The sequence below is a fragment of the Acomys minous genome, assembly GCF_964271855.1.
Source record: "Acomys minous genome assembly, chromosome: 13".
Taxonomy (NCBI): domain Eukaryota; kingdom Metazoa; phylum Chordata; class Mammalia; order Rodentia; family Muridae; genus Acomys; species Acomys minous.
Genome location: NC_140495.1, coordinates 13,177,357 through 13,189,953, shown reverse-complemented (window position 1 = coordinate 13,189,953; position 12,597 = coordinate 13,177,357). Strand labels below are relative to the sequence as shown.

The following is a 12,597-nucleotide window of genomic DNA, read 5'->3' as shown; positions in this document are numbered from 1 at the left end:
TGGATAAGTGCTCTACTACTGAGCTCTGCCCAGCCCAGAGTCCCAGTGTTGAAATGTCCTTTTCTTAAAGATGACCTGAGGTCTTCAACATCCAACTCATCACAATTACCTTGCCTCTTGCCTGTCACAGCACAGGTCACACAAACAGTCCTGTGGAGAGGACTTTATTAAATGTGCCTCCAGCTAAGCAAAGGAGACTGGAGTTGAGGAGGAAATGTGGCTTCCTAATGCGATCCAAGCGCTGAAGGACAGGAAGTGAACTCCAGCCTGGGCCTCCATAGCCCATGTGCAGAAGCATCCTGTCATGCCAGCTGCTGCTTGGAGAGGGTCTTCCCATATCCTAGGGACCTCCCCAAGTCCTTATCTGGGCCTGTTTGACACCCACTCAACTGTCTTCCAAGCCCAAGAAGCCAAGTCGACTAGAACAACAGTCCAAAGGTGCCTTTAATATGTGATTTTTAAAAAAAATAATAGAAAAAAATATCTGGAGCTTAATAGAGGCAGAATTGAGGATCTATGGGCAGTGCCATGCCCGCCCTCTTACCCATCCCCCCTATGTTCCTGTTCCTCTTGGAAAGGAAGGTGCAAAGAGATGAAGTGGCTGGATCTTCTGTGTTCTGCCACAACAGAGCAGGCTGAAGCTAGAAGAACTGGGAAGCTGGTGACGGAGATTGGAGGCAGCGACAATGTTGAATGCAGGTGCAGGCAGCACTGGGAAGTGTCACTCACACCACAGAGCAGCCCTCAGCCGATGAGCTCAAAACCTGGACCACATCTTCTCGGCCTATGGCAGCCAGGGCATCCTCTAGCACTCTGATAGTAGCTCGACTGCCTCCTTGGGCAGCCCAGTCCCTTAGCAGGGTATAGGCTGGCACCTGGCCACGGGCCATGGTTTCTACAGCCTCAGCTTGGTAGCCCAGGTGGCCTGCCAGTCCCTGCCAGCCCTTGGCAGGCTCACCCAACATCAAGAGCCGCTCGACTTCCTCTTGCTGCTGCTGCGGAAGATGCAGGTAAAGTCGGCAGCCAAGGTCAGGATGCAGTCCTGGGTGGGGAGAGGGAAGCGTGTTAGTAGCGGGGTAGCATTAGTTAAACACAAAGGACTACAGACTACGTGCTCACCCAGGCTGGGGATACAGGGCTCCATACCATGAGGAGAGTCCACGAAGACACCGCTGTCACCATGTCTCTGATCCCTGTCAGGGTCCCCCAGCTCTACAGTCCGAGCTTTGGCCAACTGTTGTCTTTGCTTATGGGAGCGCCAACTGTAGGGGGCAGAGGGTACTAAGACAAGGAACTGCCTCGGAGTCCAAGCATGGAGGGGATGCCACAGGACAGTACCCAGACCACCTACCACTTGAAAGCCACGTAGGCAAGCAGACCAAGGACCACAGCAGCTAGGAGAGCACAGTAGACAGGAATGATGTTGCTTGCGGCCCCTGGAGGCTCGGGGGGAAACAGGGAGGAGGTGTTGGGGGCCAGGGCTCCCTCGGCTCCCACCCACACTCCTCCTCTGTCCCTATCCTGCCCCTGCAGGGCTGTATCTGTGAAGACAAGGACAGTGGTCAAGAGAGGGAGCCGTGGCAGCTTCGCCTAGTTAGACCAACTGGGCAGGACACCCCAAAAGCACCCAATCTAGAGCTGGCTGGCCCTGGACTGGCAAGAACGGCTCAGCAGAGAGACACATGCCACCAAGTATGACAACCTGAGTTTGATCTCCTATGATCCACATGGTAGAAGAAAACTGGCTCCTGCGAGTCTCTGAACCTCACATACTTGCTAAATGGTTAACAGTTCCTGTCCTATGACAAGAATTCTGTTCCCAGCACTACACTGGATGGATCACAACTGCCTGTAAGTCGATCTCCAGGGGGGTTTGATGGTCTCTTACCGCCTTTCTGGGTACCCTCACACACACACATACATCATATGTACAGGAATCATTTAATTTTTTTTTCTGTACACTGTTTTGCTTGCATGTATGTCTGTGTGAGGGTGTCAGATCCCCTGGAACTGGAGTTACAGGCAGTTGTGAGCTGCCATGTGCATGCTGGGAATTGAACTCAGGACCTCTGGAAGAACAGCCAGTGTTCTTAACTGCTGAGCCATCTCTCCAGCCCCTAATCTCAATTTTTTTTAGGTTGACTGGGCCTCTGCTTCCCATTGTGGCTGCTTCCCGCATGTGCCTTCCCATCTTCCAGGTCTAGACTTATTGCTACGACACCGTCTTCCAAAAACATGGCGGGAGCTCCTCTGGAAGCCTTCCTTGACCTCCCCTCACTCCGGCTGCACCACCTGTTTACCATGGCACTGGACTGCTCAGCTCCCGGAGTGGATTGTGAGAGCACACTGATGCGTGTGGTTTCCACAGGACCATAAAAGCAAAACTTAATTGGAAGTAAATACTGGTGCCCTCTTCTCCCTTACATCCAGTGACCAGTCCTTATACCCAGTGTAGACATGGTTCCAGGGTCAGGGACTAAAGAGCCTGTGAGTTGACTTGTACACAACCCACTCTACCTCCCAAGTCTGCCTGCTGCCCAGGATCTGGGTCAAGGAATATGCCTACCTGAATAGACCATACCTTTGCTGTGGCTGGCGTTGTAAAGCATGGCTCTGCCAGGCGCCCCTTGCTGGGCTGTTTCTTGGTGAAGGGGAGTAAGTAGGGCTGAAGAGGCTGAGAGGCTGCTTTTCGAAGTCCAGAAGGAACTCTGTGCAGGGACATGAGGAAACCCACAGATCTGCTGTCAGGAGTCCCTGGGGGGTTGGGGCAGTTTGTCCCCATTTCTAACTCACTCCATTTTGATTCATACCAGAACCGGAGCAGTTTCTCCCTCTGTGCCAAACAGGTAGAGGTGACAGGGCTGGCCCCTGCTAGCCAAAGCTGGTGGGGTTGGGGTACAGCTCAGGATTGGGGTACCAATCCTGGATAGGAGGACAGACATCATCCTATCTCAAAGACCTTGGCAAATAACCTGGGTTGAGTCTGGGAATAGTAAAAGGAGCGGAAATCTAGACACACCCCGTGTGAACCCATCCCAGGCTGAAGCATCCCTAGGGACCAGTGAAAGGTTCATGCTCAGACATATCTGCCAAAACCCAACATCCTAAGGTCCCAAGGCAGAACCGCCTGTGCTGCCTATGTTCCCACTCTCGCCTCCCGGGCCAGTGGTCGGTCCTTTCCTGGTACCCTAGTGGCTCAGCAAGCTCATAGGGCATGTAGATCTCAGAGAGGGCCTGAAACGGAAGAACAGGGCCACTCAGTCCAAGGGCCCATCTGGACCCTACAGCACTAAATCTGCTGAGACCACGTCCTGCAGGCTGGGGAGGAAAGGCTCCAGATCTGTCCTGAGGAATGAAGAGACTTAGAAAAGTCCCCAAGGCTACTGCTCAATAACCAAAGGATCTACCACACGGTGTGTCTGTGGTACGGCTGTCAGCAGTCTACTGCTAAAGCCAGGTAAGCCGTGGATGTGGGTGGCCCCTTTATGGACTGTGTACCTTTGTGTCACCATAGGGAGTTGGGGGCTTCTGGGATCCGAGTTGGTGGGTGGGCCTGTAAACCGGTAGCAGCAGCCGAGCCTTGGAATTTGCCCCACCCATCCAGATGAGCTGCTGGACTGGAACTTCTCCAGGCCTCCCCACCCATCTCCAAGCCCACAATGTAAAGAAACAATTCAACAGCCCCGGCAGGCCCAAACATACCCCAACACAGACGCTGGTACCCGCAGATCAGGGCACTAGAAGTAGGAGACAGAGAAAGTTCTGGCCCCTTCCACCTAGCACCCCTCCTGACCTTCTGTGGCCACCCCTTCCAAAGGTGCCAGGATCCACTCAGCCAGGAAGACGGCGGGAGTCCCTGGAGAGGGTAGGTTCCGGTCTGCCCAAGATAAAGTGAGCCAAGGCAAGGGGCGGGCCAACTGGGGTGTTGAAGAGGGGAACAGGACAATGAAGAGGCGGGGCTGGGCTCGAGGGCGCGGTCTCGCCCCCGCCTCACGCTGGAGCACGCAAAAGCTGACACCAGCCTGGCTGGCAGAGCTCGGGAATGGTATCCAAATGCCACGCGATGGACCGCGAGAACTGAGAACCTGGAGCCAGAAGACAGCTACACGGAGGACAGCCTGGCCTGGAAGAAGCATACCAGGCCAGACTGGGTAACGGGGCGCCGAGGACGACGGCACATGTATACTCAAGAAACCGAGCAGCTACAAAACTAGGCCAAGTTTATTGCTGAGAAGGGGCAGCGATAGTCACCTTTGGGGATTAAGGCCACCGGCGGTCTTTTGTGCTTCACTGGGACTTGGGGTCTGAAAGTAGGAATTCCCCCCAACACATACACACACACCCCAGATTGTGCAAAATATGCAGCTGCGGCCTCAGAGGCCGACTCTAGGTCTCCCCTCAGCCGGCGAGGGGCGGGACTTCCTGGTGATGCCACCAACCAATCCCTGAGCTGGAGGATGGGCCCCGCCCACCCCCTGGTGCAGCAGGCTCCTGGGCAGGGCATCTTGCTCGGGCGGGTTCTGAGCACCTAGACACCAGACTCATCGAGCCTCGCCAGGGTTGTATTCGGTCTCCCCAGAAGACACCTGGGAGATGCGCCGCGAGGAACGCCACAGTTTCCGCGCCAACTGGCTGCTGCGCACCTGGCGGGAGCAGGGATAGGATGGGATGCTGCGGTGAGCCTGGGCAGCCGCTCTCCGCCCGATTCGATTGAATGACTGGCCGGTATGCTCTTGTCCTCACCTCAGAAGGCTGCCCAGCCCCCACAACGATCAGTTTGCCGTCCTCTAGGCCCACCAACACGTGGCTGCGCTCCTTGGTCACGGACACACTGCGGACTGGCACTTTCATGGGCAGGGGAGGCACAGCAGGCCGCAACCTAAAGCAGGGAATTGGGTATACACGCACGAAGCTTCGACCCAGCTAACCGGTGTCTGGCTAAACTGAATCCCTGGGTTCTAGGACTTCCACTACTGTGCGGCTGGGGGGCGGCCAGGGCAAGACTCCCCATAGGTAACGCACCAAGAAGAACATGCTGTTGGATTGAGTGTGCGCCCGATTTCCCTGTGCCAACAGCTACCTCCTAGAGGGGGCCAGGAATCAAGAGTGGGGCTCACTTGTGCAGGTGGAGGATGTGCAGAGAGCACTGCGCTGTGCCCAGCAGAATAAAGTCGTCTGCCACCGCCAGGGCTGTAGGCTGCTCTGTGAGGGGCAGCGAAGCCCGCAGTTTCCCATTCACCGAGTACAGGTGCAAGGAGTAGGTGACCTGGAAGCAGTGGGACCCGTCAGCAACTGCCCCACCATTCCAGCTGCCCAGTGTCTTTGTCAGGGACCCTGTCCCATACCTGAGCCCCAGGACGTTCACAAGCGGAGCTCTGTACAACAATCTGGCCTTCAGACCCCAGCGCCAGGTGCGATACAGGCCCAAGCAGTGTGGCACCGGGAGGCCTTAATGCTGCCACAAACTGGCCTTGGCGTACAGTGTGTATGATCACAGTTCCATCCTACAGAAAGGCAGATTAGGGTGCCGAGAAGAGGACTGGGGTCTCTGGAGACCAGTGCCTCAGTAAGCTCAGCCTCCCAGGGCGTGTGTCCACATACCTCAGATCCAGACACAGCCATGTCAAGTTCAGTGCTGATAGCCACACAGCTCACTGCAGCCTCATGTCCGTACAAGACCTGTACAGGCTTTGGTGCCAGCCCTACCGACAGACCACCCTGTGGGAAGCCAAGGCCGAGTGAAGACTTTATCCAAACCAGAGTGTTGGAGGGTAATGGAGCCCCAGACTTGCTCACAGTTGTAAGAGGGAAAGGGATGACAGGAGGGCAGCCCTGAAGGGTCCCGGCAGGGCAGATGGACTTCTGGTCTGGGATAGAGGGACCTCAGAGGACTGCCCGGCAGACTCACTTGCTGCAGAAGACGCCACACCATGCACGTGGTGTCCCGGGAGCCTGAGATGAGGTAGATGCCACAGGTGTCCAGTGCAAGGCAGGTCACTACATCTGCACAGGAAGTGGAGGATGCAACAGAGTCGTGGCACCCTCCCAGGCCCAGCCTGGAACCCAATTCCACATCTGCCTGTCTCATTCTCCCTGGCCCCCGGGGCTGCTCACCAAGGTGTCGGCTTAGCTGGTTCAACAGCTTGCCACGGGGCAGTGTGGCTACTCGTAGGCTGCCATCCCAGTGACCACCACTGAAGAGCAGCTTTCCGTCGGGAGTTACTGCTAGTGCTTGCCCACTCGTGCCACTGCCTGGCACCCAGGGCCCACTTAGTAGCTTGTGCATCCTAAACCGATGGGAAGACGGTCGGTAAGGCTGGGCTATGGGGGAGAGGCCTAGGCTAACAGGAATCTCAGCCAGACCCCTCCCCTGCGTTCTGTTTAAATGGGGAGGTGGTTCCAGCCATAGGGCATTTATACCCGCAGCCCTGCCTTACTTGGGGTTCCCCATGGTGGGGTCTTTGCTGAAGCTGAAGTAGTTGTTTATGTTTCGGTCATAGGGCAACCAGCTGTGAGTGCCCAGCAGCCCGCTGGCACTCACAGTGACCTGTGGACAAGAGTGTGCTAAGATGGTTTGGGGTCGAAGGCGGATGGGCTGAAGCTAGAACCCTGCCCAGTGCACTTACCAACATGTCTGAGGAGCCCTGGGTGTAGAAGGAGTGGGGTTGCCGGTGGGGTACCAGAGCCAACACCAGAGGTACACCTTCACTGACAACCTGTAGAAAGATGTGAAAGGCTGACTGAGTCGAGGGGCAGCAGAAACCCCAACCAAGCAGTCTTGTCAATGGGTACCCTCTCTCTTCGTCCTTGACCCCAGGGATACAATCACGTGTATCCTGTGGAGAGGTGAGTCCTAGAAATAGACGTGACAGCAGTGGCCATGTAGGAGGATATCACAGAGAGACAGGAGAGGCTGGGGTAGACACAGAAAACCCCAGCATCCATCGAGGCCGAGTCTAGCCTTGGTCCTCTTATCCCATCCCTCCTTGGCCTCAGCCCTGTGACAGGAGGAACTAGGAAGCTATGTGAAGCTGCAGGAAGGGGTCCGAAGGTAAATGCCCTCCATCCTGGCCCTACGCGGGCTCCCAAAGTCACAGCTTGCTGGGCCCTCCTCAGGAGAGTCCCCCTTCCATCCACCTCATGTCTCCATGATGTCTCTAACCCGGTGTTCCCACCCGCCTGCAGCGGTGGTAAGGATGGTGCAGTTAAGCCCACCTCACAGAAGAAGCCAAGTTCCTGCCTGCTTCTCACCTCAGCAAAGAAGGCCTTGAGCTGGTCCAGGTTCTGGAAGATGCTAGGAGAGTTAGTGTCCAGACGAGCAAGGCGATTGGCTGCTTCCTCAGCTGAGAGCCGAGGCGGATGTGGCTCCTGTAGACAAGAGCTGGTCAGCACCCTGACATGAGTGTCCTTGACTGCTATATGCAAAGCGGCTCTTACCTTCAGCAGCTGACAAGGTGTCTGCCCGAAGTTGCTGATGATGCCTTCCAGAGCCTTCCGTTCCCGTTCATCTGCCACATGGTCCAGGTCTACGGCCCCTGAGAGGGAGACAAAGCCATCAAAATTCCTTCAGTGTCCTCTGTAGTGCCGCCTCACCTGTGCCCTGGCCCCACCTTATGCGTAGCACACCGTCTACCTTCATAGGTGCAGTAGTAGAAGACGTTGAGGGCCTCCTCAGCTGCTGGGCCCCGCTGTTTATAGCCAAAGATGAGGTCGATCCACTCATGCAGGTGGGTGGACACATACTCCGACTCCTGAGGGCAGGAAGTGGTAGCCAATTCAGGGACTGAATCCCACCACAGGTCAACCCTGGCTGCCTGACTGTGTGTGGTCACCTCCTCACCAGAGCCTGGCGATGCTGCTGGATGAAATCCTCTGGGCAGCTGGCCCATGGGGGCAGCACCACATCACCCACCTTCTCATTGGTCAGCTGGAGGCAGCCCAGGTCAAAGCCTAGCAGAGGAGAAGGGTTAGCGGCGTGCCTGTGTACTGCTCGCCACCCCGAGCCACCCCATGCCCAGGCCTCCGCTCCCACAGCCAGTGCTGCGCACGCTGCCTACCATTCTGGTTCTCCAGGAAGTCAGGGAAGTAGAAGAACTCTGGGATGAGCTCCTTCACGTCGGCAGGGCTCTCCAGGCGTGCCTGCCAAGCTGCTGCCACTGAGTGAAACTGCCGGTCAGAGCAGTCAAAGCTGGCCGGAGACAGACAGGCGCGGCCAAGGTCACATGACAGATACAAAGGAAGACGACTGTGTCCCTCCTCCCCACCCTCCCATCACCCCTTGGCGCACCGGCCACTCTGCAGCTGGACATGCAGGGAGGTGAAGGGTTCCACTCGGATGAGGTAGTGCATCACGCCTGCTGCGTTGGAGTAGTGGGTGCCGTAGTGGAACTTGTCGATGGTGCCTGCTGGGTCCTCAAAGCTCTCATATCTGAAGCCACAGACAACCCAGGTCAGCAGAAGCCCTAGGGCCCCACCCATCCCCAACCCACTGAGCCCCGCCCCGCCCCGCCCACATGCTCACTTCTCCCTCACGAGCTGGGCATGCTTGGGGTTCACCACACCGATGGGTTTGGACAGGTCCCGGAAGACAGCTGGATTGCTGAGGTCCAAGATTGGGGACACGTAGTCCTGCAAGACCCAGGGGAACTGGCCGCCCACCCAGGAAAGGAGCTGGATGAAGACCCTGATGGCCCACCCTGCCCTGCCCTGCCCCCAACACTCAGGAAGATGCAAGACCACAGATGGTCTACCACAGACACTCCTTCCAGGGAGACCAGGGCCCAGCGGCAAGAGGAGAGAGCAGGAGAGTGAGGCAGTGGCAGGGACAGACGCCAGATCTTAGTCCCAAGCGAACTATTCAGGGACTGTGCTTAGGCCTGGCCCATTAGCTGGGGGGCAGGGAAGAGCAGTGGGGCCCTCACCACAGGGTACTGAGACAGGTCGTTATAGGTGCGCCCCGCGATTGTGTTGAGTTGCATCAGGTATTCAAAGTTGGATATCTCTCGCTGTACCCATTTCTGGAGGGCGGAAAACAAAGGGTGGCCAATGAAGTTGCCCAGAAGCCCCCGACGTACAAAGTTGTCACACTTCACACCAGCCTACCTAGGGCTCTCACCTGTGTAAGTCCCGAGGCACGAAGCATCTCCTGGGGGGAGCGGCTGCTTAGGTAGCCTTGGCTGGGCGGCCGTAGTCGCAGGAGCCACGAGTACACCTGGTTCCGTATCTGGGTGTGGGGTGGGACTGGGTAAAGCTGGGGCCTGGGAGCCTGGCAGCTAGGTGAAGCGGAGGGCCCGGCCGCCTTGCATGGGAAGTTGAGGAAGTAGTTGGACTGGTCGATGAAGAACAGCTCAAGGGCTGAGCGCCGCAGGTTGAAGCGCCGCAGGTGGACCTCGCGCAGCTGGGCCAAGGGGCGCCGGAAGTCATGGCCAATGCCTACGGATCAACAGGACACAGTAGGTGTAAGGAGCCACTGACTCTGACTCCAACCCAGCCCGGGGCCTTGGGAGTTCTCTGCCACCCCCTCAACCAACTCCCATCAGAACGCACCTTCCTCAGTTTCCACACGTTCCGTGCTGCCATCATAGAAATACACGTGCTGCGTGGTGACCTCTAATAGTCCTGGGACCACAGCCACCACTGTGACGAGCTGGCACTCGGCTGACAACACCAGCTTTTCACGTTGCTCATCTAGTTCTGCTGCCTCCATCCTGCCAGGGGAGGGCGGGGGGAGGGTGGGAGGGCGGGGTCAGCATACACCTCTCAGTGATGCTGGGAGAGCCCTTCTTGACAAGCTCCAAGGGCCAATGAGTCATGAGGTCACTTGTTCACATGTCTCCGACCAAGAGGACTTACCCAGGACCCATTGCTTGCTGACCCTGTGACCTAGCTGAACTTAGAAGTCCCTCTGTCGGGTCACCTTCCCGATGCCCTGCTCCTCCTCACACACCCCTGCCATTCTCCAGGTCCCCACATGGTTCTGGTTTTTCTCAGCCTTGGTCATGGATGCTTAGCTACTAAAGACCAATCCCCCCCCCCCTTAAATAACTACCAAGTTTTGGGTTGGAAAGTCCCTTCAGGGTACTCAAGTTAGACAGCAGAAGACACAGACGCAGACTCGGCCCCACAGAAGGTATGTGTCCTGGGCCAGCCCCAGCCCACCCACTCACAGGGTCTCCAGCACAGCCAGGTCATCCTCCTCTAGCTGCTCTTCCAGTAGCTCCTCAGGAGGGGCGCTGATTTTGGCCTCTTTAGTCACTGCTAGAGGCAGTGAGGCCTCCTCAGTGGGTGTCATGGGAGCTTCACCTGCAGGAGGCCAATGAGACTTAATCAGAGCTAGGCATGATGGGAAATACTAGCTGGGTGGACCAAGCACAACACACTCACCTAGATTGTCCCGTAGGGCACTGGCTTCCAGGTGAGGGTCAAAGTGATGGTTGGGTACCAGTTTTAGCCGCATCCGTGAGTATGTCTCTGCACTAGAGAGCTTCCAGTGGGGGGTTGGAGGGACCCTGCAGATACAGCACCAGGGATTGTCATAGACCAGCAAAAGTCTACAGAGCCCCCACCCCCACTCTAAAACTGATGTTTTGTTTTGTTTTTCTGCATTTTTGAGACATGGTTTCTCTATGTAGTCTTGTATGTTCTGGAACTCATTCTGTAGACAAGGCTGGTCTTGAACTCATAGAGGTCAACTTTCTTCTGCCTCTTAATAAATGCTGGGGTTAAAGGTGTGCACCACCACAACAGAGCTAAGACTACTGGTTTTTCGTTTTGTTTTTGTTTTTGTTTTTTTGGTTTTCCGAGACAGGGTGTCTCTGTGTAACAGATCTAGCTGCCCTGGAACTTGCTCTGTAGACCAGACTGGCTTCAAACTCACAGAGATCCACCTGCCTCTACTTCCCAAGTGCTGGGATTAAAGGCGTGCGCCACCACTGCCCAGCACTACTGGTTTTTTTGTTTGTTGGTTGGCTGGTTTTTGTTTTTTTGAGATAGGGTTTCTCTGTGTAACAGCCCTGGCTATCCCGGGCTCACTTTGCAGACTAGGCTGGCCTCGAACTCATAGAGATCCACCTGCCTCTGCCTCCTGGGTGCTGGGATTAAAGGCATGTGCCACCAAGCCCGGCAAGACTACCTTTTTTAAATATGTGTTGTATTACTTTATTTATTTATTTATTTATTTATTTATTTTTTGGTTTTTCAAGACAGGGTTTCTCTGTGTATTACTTTATTTAAGAGTTTGAACTGCAAGCCGAAGGCAATCTGGCACTCATAAATTGTTCCCTTTCCACCAAGCCCAGCTCCTCCATCAGCTCAGCCCACCTTAGTGCCCAGGCTCCACAGGGGCTGGAAAGCTGGCGCCACAGTGCCCCCCAGTGCAGCAGGGCCACTGAGTGCTGTGCCGCCTGCTGCTTCTGCACCGCTGCGTAGCGCAGCCCTTCCAGGCGAGCCCTGCGCTGGGCAGGCTCTAGGACCAGCTCCTGCGGTGGGAGGAATAGGTCAATCCCACTGGCCGCTGTTTCTCCAACCCTGCCCTATTAGCTGTCTCCCAGGCATATAGGTGAGGTCGCACGCTGTTCCTCAGTCTGGGCTGCACACCTGGAAGGCCTGACGACTCTGGACCCGCTCCCGCTGATGCCGCTGCCCACTGCTCATAAGTGTGTCATAGCAGGCATTCCAGAAGCCAGACATAAGGTCATGACTCTTGGCATATGTGTCCATTTCAAACTTTGACATAGTGGGCTGCACCTGGGGGATTAACAGGGAGAGACCAGTGCTCGAGGCGTGCTCTAGCCCCCATTCCTCTCCCTCGATTCCCACCTCCGTCAGGCACCTGCTTGTCGATGAAGTGGCGCCATTCAGGTGTGGCACAAAAAGCCTGAAAGTCCTCAAAGAAGGTGGGGCTTCCATTGGTGGGTGGTAAGGACGGCAGTCCCCACTGCAGTCCCAGGGGCCCGTAAGCACGGTCCAGCAGCGTGCGGACGAGGGGCACCAACCACGAACAGCGCTCAGAGGCTGCCACGGCTGTTGACGGAGGCTGCGCATGCTCAGTCTCAGCAGAAGAGGTGTTTAGTGCCCGGCTGAGCGCGGCCTCCAGCTTGGAAAGCACATAGCACGCCTCCTCGCGGCGGGTTGGCACTGCGGTCTGCAGCAGTGTATGCAGCTTCACATAGGCCTGGGCATGCAGCTGTAGGTGCGAGGCAACGAGGTGCTATACCTCCGCCAGCTACTCCTCTACTCCACCCCACCCCTCTGCCCACCCGCACCAGCTACACTTCTGCCCGCCCCCTCCCCCGCCCACCTGCATGCTCACCTGCGGGTCCTCCAACAGGATGTATCCAAGCACGAGACGCAAGCCGATCTGTGCCATCTCACGGAGATCTGCTGTGCTATTGGCTAGATGCGGCCAGGCGCCCAGGCGATCCAGGAGGTTGCACACACCTTCAAAGAGCTACCACACAGAACAAATTTCTAACACGTTACCACATAAGGCCAGGGATACGTGGGGAGAAAACAAGGTGGTAAAGTTTGGCCTGGAGGCTAAGTAAGGTTTGAGTCGAGGTCACTGCCCTCACTGCAAGGTATACACAGCTCAAGTCT

At 56.4% G+C, this 12,597-nt stretch overlaps 2 protein-coding genes across 12 annotated transcripts in view; both read right to left on the bottom strand.

Annotated features, from left to right (window-relative positions):
* Window positions 1-426: 426 nt before the first annotated feature.
* LOC311582210 (death domain-containing membrane protein NRADD-like) lies at window positions 427-4,162 on the bottom strand. 8 transcript variants are annotated; one of them, XM_084755113.1, is made up of 5 exons: window positions 3,703-4,162; window positions 2,567-2,708; window positions 1,352-1,436; window positions 1,120-1,262; window positions 427-1,042 (listed from the first exon to the last, which is right to left on the bottom strand). In XM_084755113.1, exons 2-5 carry the CDS (start codon window positions 2,607-2,609, stop codon window positions 726-728), a joined length of 588 nt encoding a protein of 195 aa, XP_084611239.1. In that variant the 5' UTR covers window positions 2,610-2,708; window positions 3,703-4,162; the 3' UTR covers window positions 427-725. The 8 variants fall into 8 exon arrangements, with proteins under 8 accessions (XP_084611239.1, XP_084611240.1, XP_084611234.1 ...); XM_084755114.1 differs by having other exon boundaries at window positions 2,582-2,708; window positions 3,703-4,153; XM_084755108.1 differs by having other exon boundaries at window positions 1,352-1,541; window positions 3,703-4,054.
* A 41-nt stretch (window positions 4,163-4,203) lies between these two features.
* Window positions 4,204-12,597, bottom strand: part of NBEAL2 (neurobeachin like 2) — a 32,005-nt gene continuing 23,611 nt past the window's right edge. For 3 of the 4 annotated variants that reach the window (XM_084755104.1, XM_084755103.1, XM_084755106.1), the window contains 25 exons: window positions 12,311-12,448; window positions 11,831-12,184; window positions 11,596-11,745; window positions 11,320-11,477; window positions 10,384-10,508; window positions 10,167-10,302; window positions 9,547-9,707; window positions 9,116-9,432; window positions 8,922-9,017; window positions 8,522-8,646; window positions 8,288-8,428; window positions 8,058-8,188; window positions 7,841-7,950; window positions 7,634-7,751; window positions 7,438-7,535; window positions 7,252-7,368; window positions 6,627-6,716; window positions 6,438-6,547; window positions 6,115-6,287; window positions 5,909-6,003; window positions 5,602-5,718; window positions 5,346-5,504; window positions 5,118-5,266; window positions 4,744-4,879; window positions 4,204-4,643 (listed from right to left, as the gene is read on the bottom strand). In XM_084755104.1, coding sequence (XP_084611230.1) covers window positions 4,542-4,643; window positions 4,744-4,879; window positions 5,118-5,266; window positions 5,346-5,504; window positions 5,602-5,718; window positions 5,909-6,003; window positions 6,115-6,287; window positions 6,438-6,547; window positions 6,627-6,716; window positions 7,252-7,368; window positions 7,438-7,535; window positions 7,634-7,751; window positions 7,841-7,950; window positions 8,058-8,188; window positions 8,288-8,428; window positions 8,522-8,646; window positions 8,922-9,017; window positions 9,116-9,432; window positions 9,547-9,707; window positions 10,167-10,302; window positions 10,384-10,508; window positions 11,320-11,477; window positions 11,596-11,745; window positions 11,831-12,184; window positions 12,311-12,448 — 3,606 coding nt within the window. In that variant the 3' untranslated portion in view covers window positions 4,204-4,541. Of the gene's footprint in view, window positions 4,644-4,743; window positions 4,880-5,117; window positions 5,267-5,345; window positions 5,505-5,601; window positions 5,719-5,904; window positions 6,004-6,114; window positions 6,288-6,437; window positions 6,548-6,626; window positions 6,717-7,251; window positions 7,369-7,437; window positions 7,536-7,633; window positions 7,752-7,840; window positions 7,951-8,057; window positions 8,189-8,287; window positions 8,429-8,521; window positions 8,647-8,921; window positions 9,018-9,115; window positions 9,433-9,546; window positions 9,708-10,166; window positions 10,303-10,383; window positions 10,509-11,319; window positions 11,478-11,595; window positions 11,746-11,830; window positions 12,185-12,310; window positions 12,449-12,597 lie in introns of all 4 variants that reach the window. The other variant, XM_084755105.1, reaches the window with a different exon arrangement.

Bases quoted from the DNA above. Each gene is read 5' to 3' on its own strand.
- LOC311582210 (XM_084755108.1), bottom strand. From the start codon at position 2,609: ATGCTTTACAACGCCAGCCACAGCAAAGGTATGGTCTATTCAG. The intron at 1,263-1,351 runs GTAGGTGGTCTG...TGCCCCCTACAG, and splicing joins GCCTACGTGGCTTTCAAGTG to TTGGCGCTCCCATAAGCAAA. The intron at 1,043-1,119 runs GTGAGCACGTAG...CTCCCCACCCAG, and splicing joins GCCCTGTATCCCCAGCCTGG to GACTGCATCCTGACCTTGGC.